The sequence below is a fragment of the Tauraco erythrolophus genome, chromosome 23, assembly GCF_009769465.1.
Source record: "Tauraco erythrolophus isolate bTauEry1 chromosome 23, bTauEry1.pri, whole genome shotgun sequence".
In the NCBI taxonomy this organism is placed as follows: Eukaryota; Metazoa; Chordata; class Aves; order Musophagiformes; family Musophagidae; genus Tauraco; species Tauraco erythrolophus.
In genome coordinates, this window is record NC_141487.1 from 6,300,736 (window position 1) to 6,321,740 (window position 21,005).

At 46.1% G+C, this 21,005-nt stretch overlaps 1 protein-coding gene across 1 annotated transcript in view; it reads right to left on the reverse strand.

Moving 5' to 3' along the window:
• The window catches only part of ACAP3 (ArfGAP with coiled-coil, ankyrin repeat and PH domains 3), a 55,829-nt gene that overhangs the window by 16,920 nt on the left and 17,904 nt on the right, over positions 1-21,005 (reverse strand). The window contains exons 6-14 of the mRNA XM_086625511.1: positions 17,429-17,612; positions 15,524-15,568; positions 15,006-15,101; positions 14,588-14,662; positions 13,275-13,286; positions 5,160-5,272; positions 1,448-1,499; positions 880-980; positions 328-439 (exon numbers count right to left, since the gene is read on the reverse strand). Of these exons, the coding sequence (XP_086481637.1) occupies positions 328-439; positions 880-980; positions 1,448-1,499; positions 5,160-5,272; positions 13,275-13,286; positions 14,588-14,662; positions 15,006-15,101; positions 15,524-15,568; positions 17,429-17,612 (790 nt within the window). The remainder of the gene's footprint in view (positions 1-327; positions 440-879; positions 981-1,447; positions 1,500-5,159; positions 5,273-13,274; positions 13,287-14,587; positions 14,663-15,005; positions 15,102-15,523; positions 15,569-17,428; positions 17,613-21,005) is intronic.

The following is a 21,005-nucleotide window of genomic DNA, read 5'->3' on the forward strand; positions in this document are numbered from 1 at the left end:
TGCTTGCACTGTCCCAGCTAGGGAGCAAGCTCTTCCCAGGGGAACATAAGTCTTAGAGGAACATCAATCCAGAGAGTGATGGCAAGAAAGCAAAGATGTCAGGACAACACTGAGTTAAAGCCTTGCCTTTCCCTCAGTCCAGCTTTGTAAGTGTGGCTTTGGCTGGTGAACTTTGCCTTTGAGTTAGCACTGCCATCAGCTCCCTTCCTTGAGGGCAGAAGAGTATTTCCAAACAGTGCACCCACGCACACTGGACCTGCTACAGCCCAAAAGCCCACTACCAGGGCTCTGAAACACAATTATGGATCTTTCATGACTCTCGCTCACTTCAATATAGTAGCTGTCAGGGCTCTCCCGGTATGCAGAAGCAATGCTAGCTTGAACAGCCTGAATCCAGGCCTGACGCAGCTTCTCCGAGTCAGCCTGCAGCATGCAGCTCCTGTAAAGGAAGGAAATGAGTTGGAAAGAGTAAAAGGACAGGGTGCACATGTCGGTCAAAATTGTTCCACTTCATCCTCAGCATAGCCATTCCAATGGGGGCAGCATCTTGACTTGACAGGCAAAGAGGCAAAAATTAATCCTACAAGCTTGCACTGTCAGAGGAGTTCCCTCTTCAAAAACTCCAGGCAGGTGTGCCAGCTGTTTTGAAAAGCTGACCATTGCCAGTTTCACCATCTATACATATATTAGATAAGTGTGGCCTACAGCTTGCTTATGCTGATATCTGATGAACTTCCTGGGGACTCTGGAGTACAGGCAATGGTATCTCCCAGTCAACATTTAACAGCCCAGGGCAGCATCTGCTCAAACCTAATCTCTTGCAGTTCCATGCACAGTCCAGCTACCACAAGGATGGCCTAGGGAAGCCACCAAACTTACTTGGTAGGTGAGACGACCTCAAAGCAAAACCTTCTCTCTATGTCTTCACACGGCTTCACAGTACAGAGCCGCAGGTCTTCCACCACTACCGTGAGGACATCCTGAAAGGGTGAGAACAGGTGGCCTCGTTGGCTCACTGAACTTGTGTCTTAACCAGGCCTCTAAGAAAACTCCTTCCCAAACCCTGCAGGTTAGCATATGCTGAGTTCAGAAAGAGAAGAGCCAGCCCACCACCAGATAACTCTAAGGCAACAGGAAGGAGTTGTACAGAATCAAAGCACAGGACAACATGCACATGAAGTGGCAGGCTTACTGTGGACTTCATCAGCTTCCTCTGCTGAAAGAGAATATTTACAACACCACAAACACCACCTACTGCCACGTAGTTATCTGTACAGTCTAACTTTGAGCACGGTAATGCCTGTATGGGCTTGCTGTCCCTCTGATCCAAATTCATCTCCCCTCTCCTTCCACCTTACTCCCCCACCATGGTGCAGAAGTCCCCAGCGAAGCAGGTACCAGACAAATCAGCTAATCTGCCAGTATCATCTGGAGTAGCCTTACTGACCTTTAGTTTCTTCTGGTACACCAGCTGACTGTTCTGTATGGAGAACCACCTCCTGAGGGAAGACAGACACAGACATCAGAACAGTAGAGCTACAGAGAGGCAGTTTGTTCTGCAGCAGAGCAGGACATCTCTCAATTTCGAAAGAGTCTAATTTACTCCAAGAAGCTGGAAAGTAACATCACAAGAAAAGTTCACACTTCCTCAGTGTCCTCCTTCAGAGAGCAAACAAAGGATTTACAGCCTTAGGGAATGATTCCTGGTATCAAGATGCTGTGATGGCAAGTGTTCCAGGTATGTCAATGTATAGCAAAAAGGAAGGAAAGACGGGAAGAAACAAAGGAGTAGGGCAGTCCCATATTACTGCCTATGATTTCTGGGGCCGAAGTCTGTGCGTGCACACTAGCTCTGGTGCAGGTAGCAAATCCAGTGCCTGCAGGACACGTTGCACTGGTTAGGGCATACTTGCCAACGTGCACAGTGGGCATACTTGACATTTACTCGGATTACTTGCAGATGCCATGCCAGATGCAGTGTGCTTGCTGCCTCTCCAAGGAGGCTGTCATAAGGCAAGCCAGAAATTCCTTAACATCATGAAGAAACACAAGCACACCTTGCCGTTTATACAAGGCTATGCTACCCACCAGGCTGATTTCTCTGTACCCACTGCACCCTATGGAAGGCCAAACGATACCAAAGCTTGTTTCCTGTGGCTAGAGTAAGGACAGGTGTGTGTGAAGGGAGTTTACCTTCTCAGCAGGCAACAAATCACCAGCTAGCAGCTTTCTGTTAAGATACAAGTTACAGAAGGTCCATATGATGCTTATAGCAGAGGTAATTCCCTAGCCATCTTAATCTTCGGTGATAAATCCAAAACCCCAACTCATTTCCTCGTCTCAAGACGGCCTAAGATTTAGCAATCTGGCCATCTTCATGGAGGGCAATGGAAGCCATGACCATCACTAAGCTTCAGGAAGAAGGTGCTGGAATACCTGAGCATAAAGAGTCAGAGGCTTGCAGCAAGCTGTTATTTAGATCATGTATTACATACTCTGTTTGCAAAAGAACTAGGTTTCCTGGAAAAATGAGATGAGATAGGGTTCTCTTTCTTTTTGTCAGTGCTGAAATACTAAACAGAGATAAAAGACGACAAAAGGAATTTACATGCCTGTGAAGAAGTGAGAAAACACAGGTAATGGGAGGCCATCCCATCTACGGGGGAGCCCATTTTGATGAGCTGATACAGTTCTGCATCATTCTGAGCTGCTGTGACAGCAGCAGTCTATGGTTAAGGAGCCCTGCTGTCACAGGAAGCTGAGTGAAGAGTTTGTCTCTCAGGTTCTGGTCTCTGCTCCTCCTCCTTGCAGCTGTGCTCTCCTGCTTGCCACCCCAGAGCATGCATTTCTCACCCTGGCATCCTGAGCTGTGGGTTTTGCACTTCTCTCTGCCTGCCCCCTCCCGCTCACATGAAGCAGAGGCACTAACAGTGAACAGGAGTGACAGTGAGAAGGTGACGAGTAGGCTACAGGAGCTGTGAATAGCTAAGATGTGGGTAGATATGGCTAAGAGTGGGTGGAACTGAGGAGACAGAGTTGGCTGCGGGGAGGATAAGACTATGTATGACTGGGATGTAGGAGGATACAGGGAGGATAGCTGGGATTTGGGGGACAGGGAAAACTGGGAGCCCTCGACACTAACATTACTTCAGACATCAGGAAAATCAGAAACTCCCAGAGGGTCATGCCCCCTCCTGGATAAGAGCCCTTTGGAGTGACCCTTGAATTCACAGCCAGGGCAGTTGCTAGGAGAAAGGAGTTGCCTGGAACCGTTCATCTCCATCACAAGAGTCAAGCACAGGTCTTGACATTAACGTGGCACATTTTGGAATGACCTTCTGCTCCACAAAAGCAGGTGGTGTCAGTGAAAGCAGCCATGCTATGGACCGAGGCTATACTTTGCTTAGGAAACACACCAAGCAGGAAATCCTAAAAAAAGGTTGACAAAAATTCAGCTAAGATACTTTGCCACTGCAACAACTTGTGAGCACTGAAATCAAACGCTGTGATACACTGTGTTGTAGCTTCTGGTTCCCCCAAGAGCAAAGTTAGTACTTAACTGTCAGGGGACTAAAGTGCCTGAGGGGTAACAAAATTATACTAAATTTCACTGGAATCTCATTAGTACTAAGGGAGGCTTCAGAGAGAGGGAATCACTTTTCTAAGCAATTCAGAGATCTCTAATAACTTCAAGTCTTTTTTCCATGCAAATACAGGCAGTTTCTGTGCATACCACAAACTATTCACAGAACCATTTAGTGTTTATTTATTTCAAAGTCTAACAACAGCATATTTCAGCCTTGTGGTGGTGTGTACTTTGAATATATCCCATAGCCAAGTAAAAGATCTCTTAATATTGTATCGTTTCCCTGTTATGTGAGAGGAGGAAACGTAGGTCAAAAAGGTATTGATCTCATCCATTAGAAACTCACTGGAAAGGTTTGAATCTTTTTGCACAGCCCTGTATGAAACCCATTGACTATCTCAAGGGAAACTAAACACACAAATATCGAACAAGGCTAGAACATGAAACCTTTGCTTCCACTTTCCCAAGGTCTCTGGCAGCTGCGTAGACTCCTGACTAGTGCAGGAGGCAAATGAGCCTGACATTCCCAGTGACCTATCAGATGAAATATTTATAAATTATTAAGAGCAGGGTCAGTGCACAGAAAGCCATTTCTCAGCTCCCAGCAGCACAGCTGCTATTTCCACTCTCACATCTCTCCCCGTCCCAAAATAGACAGGTTTGACACTCATGGCATGTCTTCCTCTGTTAGGTATTTCTCTTAATTTTTACAAACTTACAGCTTTCCTGGGGCAAGACTCAAGCTGCACTGTGCCTTATTTCCCCTGCATGGAACCTGGTCATTCTTCCATTGTGGAAAGCATTCCTTTTTTTTTTTTTTTTCCCCTGGCATTTACTAAGATGCAGCAAAACATAAGCTGGCTCATTCTATGATGCAGCCTAAGAGGAATATACAGCTTCACACAAAGAAGTCTCCAACACACCAATATCAAAGACCTACCAAGCAAATGGCTTTGCAAGCTCAGCACACAAGTTATAACGTGCCGGTAAAAAATTTCTGCGGTCTTAAAACACCATTGCTATCAAGCAGATGCTTACTCCTCTTTTGCTACATTAAGGCTACATTAATCTCTCCTAAGATACTTTTTCTCTCAGGAGGACTTAGTCAGATGCAGGGTTATGCTAACATGGCTTCAAGTTCTAATCTTGCAGTCAACAGGTTCTGAGCAGAATCACAGAATCACCTTCGTTGAAAGGGATCTCCTCAGATCATCTAGTCCAACCCTCCTACCCAAGCAGGACCAGGTTGCCCAGGACCATGCCCAGGTGTTTTTTTTAATATCTCCACAGATGGAGACTTCACAGTCTCTCCGGGCAACCTGGTCCACTGTCTGACCATCCTCAAAGTAAAAAAGTGGTTTCTTGTGTTCAGATGAAATTTCATATTTTTACATACGTGCCCATTGTCTCCTGCCCTGTCACTAGGCACTGCTGAGAAGTCTGACTCAGAATCCTTGCAGTGACAACAGTTGCTAAGATGTCACTAAAAGTGAAGTGCGTTCCCGTGCAGGCAGTATTAGCTGTGCTCAGAGTCTTAGCCCAAATATCAAATGGAATATGAGTTATTACTCACCGATTCCAGGTTTTGAAAGCATTGCTAGCTCTCTTGAAGAGGTAGCCTTCCATTACCACTCCATTCGGGGCATCAACATTAAATTCCACCTTCGAGTCATCATAGGAGAAGTCCTGCAAATAAAAAGAGACTGAGACCCGAACGTGACTGCACTCTCCAGGACTAAGATGGAGATGAGTCTAATCAAAGCATCAGGAAGAGAAAAACTTCCCTGTCAAGATCCTAAGGTTCAGGCAGAGCTGTCTGTCATAGCATATCCCTATGCCTTAGTGGGTTGCAGCCACGAATAGCAGTCACGAATTATTCTCATTCCAGTAAGCTTACCTGTCCCTATTGTTTGCAGAAAAGTACTATACATGCTATATTTCCCCCCTCAGGTAGCTGATATGGAGAAAGGCACATAGCTTATCATCATGAGGGCTGAAAATTCCCAATATTTGGGACAGTCTGCAATGGGAAGTAAAGCAACAGTGATGCTTTTCACTGGCCAAGTGAGTTAGCAATGCAGCTGCCACCTCTCTGTTCTGCAAGGGGCCAGGAAAGAACAAAGCCCAGCCTTTTCACACAAGGAAAACAGACATGACTATTTCTAGAGGGGAAGACTTATCAATTCCGTTTTCTTCAGCTATCATCATACGCCATCTCCAATCTGCGCTCACTCAATTCTCCGTGCTATGCTACCAGTCAGAGCTGATTCGTCAGGTTTGGCACTGATTCATCAGATAGATCTCATGGATTCTGACAGCTGGTGAGCAAGACAGAGCAGAGAATAGCAGCTGCTCTCACAGAACATGGGATCCTTCTCTCTGGGCAATGGTCTGCCTCCTTCCCAAGAGAAACTAGGTCATGGAACCTAAATGCCTTTCCCCTCTAACCTATGGAACTAAGGCACATTCCCTCTTTGCACACTGATTCCACTCTAATGATGCATTCCACCCACACCTCTCTCTCTCTCTCTTCAGAGCAAATATTTCTCCCTGTGCTACTTGGTTCAAAGACACAACAGTGCAGTGAAAACAGCCCCATTAGCTTAAGTGCCTTTCCTAGCTCAGCATATGAAGACCCTTGTGATGCTGTGTTGCTAGGCAACGTGCACTTCACTCTCATTAAGATGAGTTATTTTCATGTTCAGAGATGCAAGCTTGCCTGGGAGGTGTCATAATAAGAATAATACTGATACAGAAGGAGGAGAAATAATGGGACAGGACTGAGTCACTCCTTGGAAAGACAGCATGATGCCCAATTAGACACTAGAAGCTGCTGTAAGGCATCCAATTAAGAGAGGTCTGCTCAGCCCCAAATTTTCTTGCCATAAGAGGGTGAATCCCACGGGGGTCCTCTTCTGCAGATGTCTTTCATGTGCATATTGCAAACAAAGGCTAGAGGGAACTATCCTCTAACTCATAGCTATTTGAATATGTGATTCTTGTAGTGCTGCTCCAAAACGAACATTCTATAAATTTGATGAGAATCTGCACTGGTTTATAATAAATAATGCAAATATCTAAAAAACTGGGCTTTGTTGAAAAGCGTACAGCAAGTGTAGGGCAAAACCCTTCAAAGTATGTCTTAAAAATGACCACTTTGCTGTGCCTCACTTTGTGAAAGAGGTAAAAATAAGGGGCAGGGTATAAATATAATCCCCTGACTTCTTCAGCTGTCCTTATATAATCAAGCAGTGTGATGGTAAGAAGGATATATTGCTGATGAGTGCAGGAGGAGCAGATGGGCCATATGCGTCACTAGAGTAAATCCACTAAAAATCAGTGGAGACAAGCCAGGTGTGAATTTTACCTCTTTGAGTCTTATTGTATTACACCTCTCTACAAAGTAAAAGGCTAAAGCAGAACAGCTGAAGACACATGGAGTTGTTCCTCGCCTTCAAAAGAATCTCTAACCTGCACCAAGCTCAGCTGTTGAAAATTATACACCAAAACACCTAGTGCATAGAGAGCTAAGACGACAGAACCATCTGGATGATGTTCAAACACAGAAAAACATTGCTGGGAAGAATGGCTTGTGTTTGCATTACTTTGAAGTTATTTCTCTTCCTTCTTCTCTCATTGGTTAGGAAACATCCCCAGGCCAAATTCTGCTCATATTTCTGCTGGTGTAATTCCTGAGCAACTCCACCACCATCAACAGAACTACTGCAGGGCAGTTGAGGGCAGGATACCTCGACTAGAGCTGTAAGCTGGATTTGTAAAGTAGGTACAAATCAAGGGAGAGATCCAAGGGATAAGGACCAGTCTGCCTCTTATCCTCAGGGCACGCGACAGTCTGATCCTCAGGGGCACTTCGTTCCATTCCCTTGCACTCTGCTTGGAAGCACCTGAAGTCTTTGCTACACAGCTGTTGAGAGTGTTTAGAGACAAGCACAGTAAGGTAAAAGTGAGGGTGAAAAAGTCCAGAAATCATCCCCTTGATCAGTATCCAAAAGGGAAATGTACAGAAACAGCTCAGGTTTCTGAGCTGAAAGGTAAAATCAGGGCAAGTGCAAGTGTGAAACTTCCAGCACGCTGGAGTGAGTTTCAACTGCGGGCTAAACCAATGGATTCCCAGGCACATCTTCTCGCTGTAGCCCATACAGGGAACTTTCTTAGTGCAGCCATTGAAAAGAGAGGACAAATTTCTGGAAAAAAAGTTACAAGAACATATGTTGAAACCTGATTCCAGGTCAAAGCTAGCTTAGGAAGTGTCTGAGGAGATCATCTTGCCAGTGCTGTTGAAATCCAATGGTAGTAGGTGGCACAGCTGGATGCACACAGATGTGCGACACTGAATCCCCTTCACTGGCAGACCAGCCCTTAATGTGTCCCTGTATCTGTTTTATTCATTGACACAAAAAGACTTTGATCCTGTTAGTTCTGGGAAATAAGTCCAAGGGTTGTGGCTGACAGACACTGCTCCTGCCAAGCACAGCAGCAGCTCTGCCATCAGTAAGTCTGTCTGTGACTCTTACAAGGAACGCAGCACATCGGTGGGCTGTCTGACTCCACATAAAACTAGGAAATAAAAACCTTCCGGCCTCGTAAGCCAAGCCACAACGTCTGGGAGGTGCTGGTGGAGAAGGAACGTGTCACCCATTCCACAGTCTTCAGAGTAACTTTCTTGATTCAAATCTTACCCTTGACAAAGCAGGGTAAGAGAAGCACACGTGCTTTCTCCTGTCCCCTTCTTTTTCCATTTCCTGCTATACATGAGATTTTAATAAACTACCTTTTACCGAATTCTTCCCATCATTGCAACGTACACAGAGTAGGCAAGGCTGCTCTAAATGAGTTTGGACTGATTTATTAAGTCTGCATTTAGCACCTCATTGTGTCTGTAATACGAAAAAATGCTTGACATGGAAAAGGCTTCCTACCATTGGGATCTGAATGGCTTTGACTACTATTGCATATGCAAACATGATTAGCAACAGCAGTGACATGTTGGATCACACATTGGTAAAATAAATCGGACGTCTTCCAAAATAAGAAGCTAGAGCTCTGACATCATCTGCTTCTCTTTCCTTCACCGACTTTCAGTACATCACACCAATCTCATCTCACTGTCCCCTCCCCTTCTCAGTCCTGTCACTCTGAGTTTACACACCAGGCTGCCTGGGAACTGATATTCTTTTAGAAATGACATCACAATGGTTTCCATGGGAGCACACTTAGTGCTGCTGAAGCAACAATGAAGTAACACATTCCAAGAGACACATCCATAGGGATGTGAAAAAAAGACATTAATGTGGACACTTTTAAACCGGCAAATGGAAAGCAAAAACACAGCACAGGCACAGATCTGTGAGACAAGGGGAAAAAAAAAAAGAAGAAAAACCCTATTTGAAGGTTGCCTCACAGCTCACTCAGTTGAGAACTCCTTCTGCATCTGCACACAGCATGCACAGAGACTGCTTGAATCGCAGAGGCCAGACAAGCTCTTCCTTCCAATCGCTCCCACGAAGCTAGCATTTCATGCAGAGAAATGGCTGGTGAAATGAAATAAACCTCCAGCTTCAGTGAACAGACTTAATATGAAGATTGAGGATGCCCCTCATCAGCCTGGAACCCTGAGTGGGGAGCTGCCTAAGAGCATACCCACTGAAGTAGGAAGGTCTTGTTTATAGGCTCATTCCTATCCCAAAAGACACAACACTGCTGAAAACAGCTAGAACCTTTCTCTAAAATACCAGACTTCCTTAAAATTCTTTAAAATACCATCACTATGGCAATGGACCTCCCTGAAAAGCCACAGCATTACTCGCTCAGTGTATCAGTTCAATGTGGAAGTAACGATACCGCCCTTTTCTGTACAATGTTCTGATTTCTACTGATAGAAAACACTATCAAAACTAGGCAATCACGACGAGTCAATCATTTCAGACCAGGTGTTTTTCAATATTCTGAGAAACATATCTTACTTCCAAACCACCGTGTTATTTCATTTTCTCAATACCATTTAGGATAAGCAACACCACATGCGATACATGCCTTCCCTCACAGACGACAAAGGCTTTTATGCAAAAGTGCCTTCTTAAGTAAAAAACGATGCTCAGCATTTAACAATAATATTATGTACGCTCTAACTGTATTATGTATACATCCATGCATCAAAAAGAACTTCTCTTGGAAGTGAGTTAAAAATTGTATGCAACTAGTTTGGCTATTGGATTCTAAAGAGAAAATAATTCAGAGAAATATTCACATTCCCTAAAGGTGCATACACATCGCTTCCACACAAACACTGGTGCATGCACATTCTGTTCTCTTCTGGTGCCTGAATATATTTCAAGCTCTTCTCTATCTGGCTATTTTTACCTCTGTGTATACACTGCGTACAATCCAAGACCCTCAGAGGCAGATGGAATTTGGAAGAGGGCTCCCCCACCTACATTCCCGTTCTGCACAGACAGCTTTCATTCGTTCTGGCCAAATCCCATTTACAGACCTTTTGTTTCTTGAATTTCCTAATGCCAAATGATCTCCCTGCTCTGCAGCTTGCCAGCAGATGATGCACAGAGATCTATGCCCTGCCCCAGAGCTTTTCCATCCCAGAAACAGAAGCAAACACATTTGCTCTCCTGCAGTAATAAAGCTGTACTTGCTTTTGGGTCACATCAGCAAGCAAGGTCTTACAGGCACAATCCTTGCCTCCCCCAGGGAAAAGTGCCCTCTAAACTTTCTCCCCAAGTCAAACCAACCCTGCAGGAGTCTCCTTACCAGGAGGTATTCAAGCCTGCCGAAAATCTTCATGATGCCAGCTGCAAGGGAGGTTTTGCTGCTCTTGCCTAGAGAGCAGGGAGCAGCTCTGTGTGTCCTCTCTCTCTCTGTTCGCTCTCTAGAGTAGCATCTCTGCTAAGCACCGTGGGCTGGCAGGGAAGGAGGGATTTCTTTTTCAGCCCCTTCTCCTTTACCCCTCCTACTCCTTTTTGGGAAGCTATACGCTCTGCCGTTGGCTCCTGTCAAAGCAAGGGGCACGAGGCGAAGGAAGTCTGCTGGCCTCTGGGGACCACCTGCTTACCCCCTCCTCGTGCCCCCTATTCACAGTCAATCAGATTAGAGCAAGGGCTAATTATCATACAGCTGTCATGGAGGCACAGAAGGCAGTGGGAGAAGCCAGGCAACACAGAGCAAAGTTGACAGGAAGATGCTCACCGAATGCCTCCCTGACCTTAACAGAGCCAGGCTTGTCTGCCTTTAGCAGGCTCTGCTCCCCCCAGCTTCCTGGAGCACAGCCACCCTTTGGCCAGTAATTCCAGCCCTGCTCCACTGCAGCCACGGAAATCAGGGTGTTGGAGTGCCATATGGCCCCTAGTTTGTTATCTACCAGCTGGACTAAATGAGGCAGAGAGTTCTGCCTTGGCATTCCATCCTCCCTTCCCCTGCAAACGGGCAACAGAAGCACAATTGCTTCCTCTGCTACTCCGGACCGGGGAATAGGTGTGAGGCTGCAAAGGAGCTTCGATACAGCCCGGTATTCTTCCACTTTCTCAGAGACTGGCCTGTCAGTTTTGGTGCAGCAGAAGGGTTCAGGAAGTTCTCCAAAATCTTTCTAAGTGGTCCAACCTACATCAGGCCCTGTGTGATTTTGTGCATCCATCTGAAGCAACTGAGCCCACACAAAAACGTACAAACTCATTACATGTGTGGTTTAAAACAGTTTAGTTTGATACACAAGAGAAACATGGGAAGCTACGAGACTATCTCCTCAGCCTTTGCAGAAATGTATTCCACACTGCAGTCCTTGCACACATGCATCCCACACACAGCCAGAAGAAAGGCACCCCCAGCCTTCATGCTGGAGCTCTTCTCTCTCTTTGCACAACAGGAAGATAACTCATTTATCATAGCCCACAAAAATCAAGACTCTTCCTTTCCTCTTACTGATTTTATTGGAACACTTTTCATATAAGTAAGCGTTATTTTCACTTGAAGTGTGGAGCTGCAAATGGAGATCTTAAAGGTTTTGGAGCTGGGAAGGCAGAGAGGGCAGCAGTTAAAATAACAGCTTGAAATGACAGCTGCCCTAGGAATCTGCCCCAAAGGTGGCAGATGATCCATGAAGGAAGATGGGGTAAAAAGCAGCACAGGAAAAATGCACTTAAATTACAGTATCAAAGAAAACAGTCAAGATTTGTGCTGAGTTCTTCTCTCCTACAAGATTTATTTTAATTAAAACTGTAATGAAACAAAATGCCACAGACCACTTTGTTATGAACTTGGCTTTTAGAAGGTCACTCTCCACATCTCACAAAGCTGCCCAAAGACAATGCAATTCTCTGTCTTAAAAACCCGCACAGCTCCCCCATCCCAAGAGCACTTCAAAATGTATTATTTAAACTGGATTCCCTCCCTTTCTGCTATGCCTTAGCAGGCTGTTTGGGAAGACACTGCTTTGAGGAAAAAAGGATACTTCTACCACTACTCTCTCATCAAGCGCAATTAAATCTCCAAATTTTTCAAGAGATCAGAGGGCATTCTGGGCTTAGCATGAAGACATACATTCCAATATGTGCTGGGCTCCCTTTGGAGATAGCGAGATGCTCAACAGATGCAGAGTGCTGTGCTCCATTGCAAAGGGAGGAGGAAACACTGCCTCAGAGTAGCTGAAAATCAGTCTCATAACACATCCAGGCAGGAAGCTTTAAATCCTGAACTGCAGTAGGGATGTTCAGCTCTTACAAGCTTATGCACACAGAGAGCCACAGCTCTATGCATATGTATCCTGATGAAGAGTAATTACTCATTCTGCCTCTTGGAACCTGACCTCTGCCTCATTCCCTGCCAGTCCAGGCAGCAAAGCCACCTAAAGAGCTTTAACTGAAATGCACTGCACTGGAGAGATTCTCCTTGTTCCCTCGAATGAAGTCATCACTCCAGCAGAGTCCCAGGGGAACCGAGAGTTCACAAATGGATTCACCCCTCCCTCAGAACACTTAACCGAAGGAGCATGTGTGCAGACCGATTCACAGGGAACGTCTGTCAATAGCTTTCAAATCTAGTTATGTTTCTATTTCATGGGTTATGATGTTTTTGAGAGAGCACATTAGAGAGAAAACAACAGCCACTTAGACTCCTCCTGTTGAGAAGTATTGATCCACAGGAGTGCCTGCTGGATACGGCCTCCTTAGCGATGCCTACTCAGGGCTTGGCTCACGAACAGCTGTTTCTCTGGGCTCTCTGAAATCCCGTTACTGTGCCCACAGAGCATGAGAGACACTTGCAAGTCCACCAACACCCTCTGTTATGAGCCTGAGCAGCCAATTCACCTCCCACCAGACTCATGGCCCTCAAAGGCTCCTAGGCACCGAACACGTATTAAGTGCCAGCCAAGTACTGCTGCCGCTGCAATACCGAACTCCAAGTCAAGACTGAACACCATACAGAGTAGAGGGAACCAAAATCGTATTTTAGCACAGACTCAAAAAACAACTTTGAAGAGGATAAAATCAAAGGCACTTGAAACCGGGCTTTAAGATTACATCTCCAGTGTTCAGGTTACAGCACTGACACTATGGTAAGGCTTCTCTGTTTTGCTTTCAAAGGCAGGACTTAGTAAACATCCAGGGCAGCAGAATGCTAATTCTGAGAAATGAAAATGTCAGAAGTACATGTGGGTACTCACCTGCAGGAGGGTCTGCAGGAGCAGGTCAGCAACCCATGAAGGAAAAGGAAAAGAAACAAAAATTAGTTGATGTTTCTGCAAGCCTCAGATTTGAAATAATTCCCAGATGAATGCTCTGGAAAACCAGAGCCCACGTTAACCAAAGATGTCTCCTTACTGAAGGCTCGGACTTGTTTGATAATAAATCCTATTATCTTGCTAGTTCATGGTGGTTACTCCCATTTACAGCAGGTGAGAAGACACACATGAGGGGTAACCATAGCTCAGCTGAAAACAACAGCTTGCTCAGCCACGGCAGCTCTATTGCTTGAGTCCCCATGGACCTTTCCACAGCTATGTTGCTCAAGGCTGTAGCCATGTCATGTCACAGGAGCTAAGCTAGAATCATCTGAACTGCAGTTTGGAGCAGACCTGCATGAAAGAAGTTCACTGCAGCATACTACTCTCAATAGCAGTACAGGATCCTGCTCTCTCCCCCCTACGGCCCATTAAAATCACTTCAGTGCAGCATGAGCTCCCCATGAATGAAAAAAACACCCCGCAGCAAGTCCTGTCTATGGGTACCAAAGGAGTGCATCCACTCACTCATCTGCTGGATGATTTAACAGGGACTCTGGCCATCTGGTTGGGCTGGGCACTCAGGCATGCTGCCATACTGCTGCCTCACCATGGGGCAAGGCAGTGAGAACTGTCAGAAGGGACATGCTAATACTGAAGTAGCTGGAGATCGTAGGGCTTGCCAGCTTGCTCAGACAGAGGAAGGATGCAAAACTGGGGGAAGAGAAGAAAAGAAAGGGTGGGGAGAGAAGCCCTCTAACCTCTCCCCATAAGCAGCTCTGCTATGCAGTGAAGTTATTTTCACAGGTCATTACAAACAACTACATCCACTTCTCTATCTCAGAGCCACTTACAGAACATAAACCTTTAAATCTTCCCACATCCTCACTAGCAAAGAGGGAGACAAAGCATGGAAGGCAGGCTTGCTCAGAGGCAGAGCAGGTCAGTAGTGGCAGAGCTGGGAAAACAATCCAGGTGCCCTGGGGATCCATGGGGTCCTGCCTGTGTCCCTCTCCCTTACATATTCAGGTATATCAGTAGCTGAATGCCCTGCATTTGATCAGGCCTACCTACCAGCTAGACCTCCCAGTATCCACAAGGTTATTACTCTCAACAACTTCTGCTGCTATGCTCCAGGCTGTGAAGGACTAATCCAGCAAGGCCCCTCATCAGACAGCAGTTGCCACTGTGATCCAGACAACCGCACTGATGGAGAGAAGTGCTGCTTGCACCAAGCTGCAGCCCTGAGGACTCACCCTCTGCTGTATCAGCGCATGCTTGTGCTCCATCTCCCTCTTCTCCACTGCAGAATCTATCACCAGCTGGTCCAGCTAAAGGCAGGGAGGAGAACACCAGGTATAAAAGTCAGGAAGGATGTTTAAGAGCCACTGTCCATCTCTGCTTCCCTGCTCTGGGACTACACCAGCCCTACCTAAAATTATATGTCCCCCCAAGAGGGAAAAAGGGCTGTGTTTGGGTGTGCACTGAAAGTAACCGTAGCTCTTGGCTGCCACTCCACCGTGCAGCACGGCTCATCCAACATCCAACAGGTATGATGCTCTGACCACTCCCTGACTACCAAGTACGGTAGCTGAACAGGAAAGAGGATGTCCTTTCAGGGTGAAGGGGCACAGACTGGCAGATTTGAGTCACCCATATTCCCTGTCCCCTCACCTCTGTGGCTAGTTTCTTCATGTAGGGATCCAGTTCATGGAGAAGACTGTAGCCCTGCTGAAAAAAGGTGTACTGGGCATGCATGAAGGACAGCATCTGGGGAGGGAAACAACAGCAAGGTCAGACCAGGCTCCAGGACAAAGCGAGTGTGAAAAGTCCTTATCCCTTGTTACTCACAAACAAGTCTCTTCAAGGTCTAACCCTTTCCCTTCCCAAAGCAATCTATTCATTAGATGCCTCTCCCTCTTCTCCTTTCTTCCTCTCACAAATCCTTCCACACTGTCAGTGAGCACAAAGCAGTAAAAGCAGTGTCCTTCATCCCTAAAAGTCCCCTCCAGTTCTGGCCTGTGGAGTATCTTGCCTCTTATTAGCATACCTGCAGCCCCCAGAGCAGTCCCAGACAGTATCTCCAGGGCAGACCGAGGAGTCGCTATGTTGACCCAAGCAACCTGAAATGGAGAGGGCTGCCTTGCACTGAGTCACTGAGAGCAGCCACTGAAAACGCAGAGAGCCCTTACCGCATCCAGGATTTCAAACTTCTTCTTGGCCTGCAGGACGTTAATCTGTGAAGGAATCGAGATAAGACTCTCAGCATCAGCAGCATTAAGCAGTCTGGCATGGAGATCTAAGGATGAACAACTTGCTGCAATACCCCTAGCAGCAAACCACAAAAACTATTCAAGGACAGTTTCAGAAAGTTAGTTTCTGAAAAGTCAGTTCTGGTGAGTTCCAGGTGGAATAAAACAGGAAACAGCATAGATGCGTTTTCTGACCTGGGCTGCTACTAAGGTCACAGCCAGATGTATGTCCGTACATAGGCTGACAAAAACAGTGACCCAAAGTGCAATTTGGTATCACATGAAGATGTTTAATCTATCAGGTCACAGCTTTGATTTCTCTTAGCAGGCTGAGAGGTACCAGTGTAGTGTTACAGGTTTTTTCAGGAATCATAGCAAAGCCAGACAGGAAATTGTGGTACCTGTGCAGGACCTATGTTCCCAGTCTGCACATCCTTTGCACACCATTTTTATTGGGGAAAAGTGCATGGCTGACTGCCCCAGAGACCATCACATCCCTTCTACACAGAAGCAGCAGCAGCTCAGGATTTCCTGTGCCAACCATGATGTGCTTGGGCTCCTGAGGTGGAAGAAAAGGCCTTCCAGCACATTCAGGCTTCCCTGTCCAGGGAAGAACTGCAGTACCTCTTGCAACAGCAAGACAGCATTGCTTTGGAAATGCACCTTGCTGCTGCAAAAGAACCAGTTTGGAGTATTTACTGTGAGGATAGGAGAGCCTTGCCATTCCTTGAGTCCTCCAGCAGGTGCTGGAGGTGGTTGTAGAAGCTCATCTTTGACACCTCTCAGTTTAGCGACTGCATCTTTGATCAAGAAAGTCCCACCTAAAATCCCTACTATAAAATATTTGGCACAATACAGCAAGGTGCTACATCCCAATTCTTTCTCTCTCTCCAGTATTGTCCTATGCCAGTTGGATAATGAGTGCTAACCCCTGCTCCATGCCATTGCACAGTTACAGCACATTTTGGACTGAAGAGCAATCTTTACCCTGAAAGGAAGAACAGGAAGACTGGAATAACTCAGGACTATGAGCTATGTTGGAAGAACAAGAAAGGTAGTATCTGTTTCTAATGTTCATCACTCTACCAGTGAGATTATAATCAATAGCATCTCTTGAAAACAAAGATAAAACTATATATTATATTCAACTGGAATTTCCACTGTTGCAACACATGCAGGTATGCACCATGCACATACACATATGTACACTCATCCATCCATCCATATGCATATTTGCACATGCACACACATCCATCTGGAGTTTCAAGCACCAACACAAGTACGTAGACAGGGATGTTTACACAGATCCAGACATTTGCCCTTAAGGACATGTTCTACATGTAGGAGCAGACAACTATTTACAGAACACTTGACAGTGTTGTGTTTGGTCCCGCACTTTCAGTAGTCATCTCCATCAGCTACAGAACTCACAGTCCCACCAGTGAAGGTCCTCTCATCCCAGCACAGCCCGCTCTTTCATACAGGCAGGCTGAACTGTGCCAAAAGGCAGCTCAAAGCACCCTGGGACCTCCTGCAGTACAGGGCTTTGCTAAGCCATACATGGGTTCATAGTGGTACAAGTACACCAGTGCCTGGAACTAGAGCAAACCTCAGTGGTTTCATGCTCCATCACATACTAGTTCTAAGGACTCCCTGCCTCAGGGGGGAAAGGACAAAGTGTCCAATGGATTAGTAATCCAGTACCTTTTTGAACCCAGTGGTAAGACTCTACTTGCCCTCTCTCATCCCTTCTTCACTCCCTACAGTAGATTATTTAGCCATTTGCCTGTGATGTCTTGTTCTGTCCTGGGAAATCCAGTCAGAGCTGGGGGCACAGACACCAACCTGCAACACATAGTCTAGGGCCAGATGCCGGAAACACTTTCTGGTGATGGTCAAGGTGCCTGTTGCCTCCTCCACTTCATGGGGCTTGTGCCGAGGTGCCTGAGCATTCTTCACCAGCGAAATCTCCATGTCCTCTCGCACCTTGTCAAACTGCTTTTTGGTTTCCTTGAATTTCCGGACGTCACTGGAACCCAAAGAAGATGAGATGGTGAGAATCATTGTTACAAAGCAGCCAGAATACTACTGATACCAGCAGAGCAGGAAGAGGTACAACCAGGTATACTATGATCACTCAGAGATCCTGCTGCAGATGCCATTGGGATCCTAACCCACCTCACCAAGCTCCACTGTGTCCAGCTGGACTGACTCCAGATAAACTCTAGACAGTCTTTTTCTTTAGAGACAGTTGGCAAGGAAAGAAATTGGACGTACATACTGCCTTCAAAGCCTTAAGGAAATTCTCCAAGGACAGTATCCAGAAAGCCAGGCCAGATGGCATCCAGCCCTAAAGATAGCCCACAATTGCCCTCAGAATAAGTCCTGAGCAGAACATTTCAGAACCCCCCTATGAAAACACATGCTTCATATTTCACTTTCTGAAACGAGTAAAACCAGCTATTTTTTCAAATTCAGGACAGGGCAGGGCATTCAACTGGGGCAGCCAGGTCGTTCATGTGTCTCTCTAGCTGATTCTGTCTTGTCTGACTCTAAAATCCAGATATTTGACTATTCTTTTGCCTTTTTATAATAGAGACATTTATTAACATTTACATTCAGAAACACAGGATACACAATATGAACTTTCAAAGTTTTATCTGTGCTTAGAGACCTCACATGGGATGAGGCATCTGCTTTGCAGGGGCAGGGGATAAGCTATAAAGATATAGTGACAGGCAGGGTTTTTTTTAGTTTCTTTGTTTGATTTTAATTAAATAGCAGGCAACATTCAGGCAGGACTTGATTTGAGCTGCATGACTACAAAGAAGTAAGGACAGCAATTCCTGAAGATCAGCTCGAACAAGTGGCCCTGGTTCCTCAGGAGTTGGAAGCAGCAACGCTGACCTACAGTAGCTGTAACAGACTTATTTTCTGGCCAGGGAAGCTCTGTTTACCTCGATAATAAACTGCTGTAACTCCAAATAGTTAAAAACTGTTAATAAATAAGTAGCATCCACTTATTCTTTGCCCTAGGGAAGATGACAAGCCTCAGCTGAACATGACAGTCAGACAGTAAATGTTGAATTCTGCCTTGTGGCAAACTGTTTGAAGTTGCATATACTTATGTACGGATCAGTCTCTGGCCAAGAGAATCTACCATGGGCAGGTACAGTAAGGATAAATGATAACAGAGGTGATTAGATTACTGCTCTGGTGGTCGTTGCTTTTTCACATTGCCCTCAATGGTCCGGGCTGCTGAGTTACACGGCCATCTAGCTCCACTCAGAGGAAGATAACAGCGTCACTTCTTGCATTTTTGGGTCACTTGCGGCAAAGGGCTGTGGGGATTTTATGTAGCTTTTGATCCAGCTTTGGAGAGAACAGCTTCCTCATCTCTGCATATCCCCAGTGTAAAGGAACAGGAGTTCAGAGACGTGATACTGCTGGAAATTCTGAACTAGCCCTAAGCTGGGCTGCATCAGCTTGACTGCAGCCTCAAGACACAGCTAATAAACACCTCCTACTCAGTAAGGGCTGTGGCTTGGTAACGTCACAGAGCATTTGGCTACTGACAGCATGGGCAGGGCAAGCTGACCTCTCCTGTGTGTACCACTTAAATAAACCAGGCAAAGGCCTTCAGGGCTTGGGGACAGGTGAATGAATAAAAAATTTTTTCCTAATATCCAATCTGAAAATAGAGGGAGGTAGATTCAGATTGGATATTAGGAAAAAATTTTTTACCATGAGAGTTGTAGAACACTGGAACAGGTTGCCCAGAGAGGTGGTGGATGCTCCATCCCTGGAGACGTTCAAGGCCAGGTTGGACGAGGCCCTGAGCAACCTGATCTAGTTGGAGATATCCCTGTTCCTTGCAGGGGGGTTGGACTAGATGACCTTTGAAGGTCCCTTCCAGCCCTGACCATTCTATGATTCTATGAATATTGCCCTCTCAGATACATAAGGGCACAGCTCTCACTGTTCCTTTGTTCCTGTTGTCAGCCAGGAAACTGCAGACTGGCCCCAGGCAGATTATTCAAAACAGTCCCAAGCATAGAAATTATTTTCCAACCAAGAGCAGGAGCAATGCAAAAATCAAAGCACCAGGGGTCTGCAAGTGCAGAGGTTGAGCAGTACACGTGCAAAAAAAAAAACTAAGTTGCAAAGATGCTGAAAGGATGACAGACCCAAAACGAAGGTGATATTCGCCCTTCCGGCTGCCAGCCTTAAGCAGATTAAATCTGAGCTCATCAGAGAAATGATTACAGAGAAAGTGGGGGTAGGGTGAGTGCTAGGCAAGAAGATGGGGATGAGGAATGGGGGGTCAGCTAGGGATCCCCTCCCTCCACCAAACCACACAGCTGCTGAGGGATTCACAGTCAATTACCAGTTCCCATGGCAACCAGCTCCTGCTTAGCTGAAGCCCTCAGTTGCCTCTCTGACCTATATTCAGCTGCTGTGGGATCCTGCGCTGCACCAGGTACCTGCCCCGGGGAGAAGAGGCGCTCACTGGGAGGGACAGCCTGCTGAGAGCCTTGATCAAAGGTATGGACTGTCCCCATCCCATTAACATCCCGGGCCCAGTTCTTCTGCACCTCAGGCCTGCCACGTGCAAGTTAGCATCCTTAATATGCAATATCCTGCACTGGTCACATCACAGCATCATAAACTCGCTTTCCACTAACAGAGAACTGTGAACCAGTGGTCATGCTCCAAGCTGAAGGCACAGTGATGATCAGCTGCTCCCTCCACACAAAGAAGGGCCCTCCCCTCTGTCTGCTTCCGGACAGATGCTCAGGTTACTCCAGAAGAGCAGGGCTGCTGTAATTTTGAGTGACTAAGTATATTGCATGGGGAGCTAAGAACACAAGGATTCTGCTGGACCCCAAAGTCATTTGGCAGCAAAGTCCCTTCCTTCTGCAAGCATGTACTAGTTTAAACCACTAAGAAAACTCTGCATTGAACATAAGATATCGTAAGATTACAGCTGGCCCTGCTCTGCAGGGATCTGAACTCTGGGATGTGTTCGACCTAGACAATCAGTGAGAAGCAGCAAACATGGGCTCTGCAGAAGAACTTTACCAGACTTTGGGATGATTAGCAACCTGATCTAGTTGAAGATATCCCTGTTCCTTGCAGGGGAGTTGGACTAGATGACCTTTGAAGGTCCCTTCTAGCCCTAACCATTCTATGATTCTATGATGTTCTGATCTGGAAGTATGCCTCATGTCCAGCTTTAACTATGAGCTGGGAAGAAGATGAAGACATCTGATTGAAAACAGAGCAACCAAATGATAGCATAGCAAGATGACAGCATCAGACATCACACAAACCAGATCATTTCCTCTGCCCTTCAGTGCCTCTTCTGCTCCAGGCAGAGCCTTCAGCAGTTGCATGGAGGTTGCAGCTTTGTCTCCAGTGC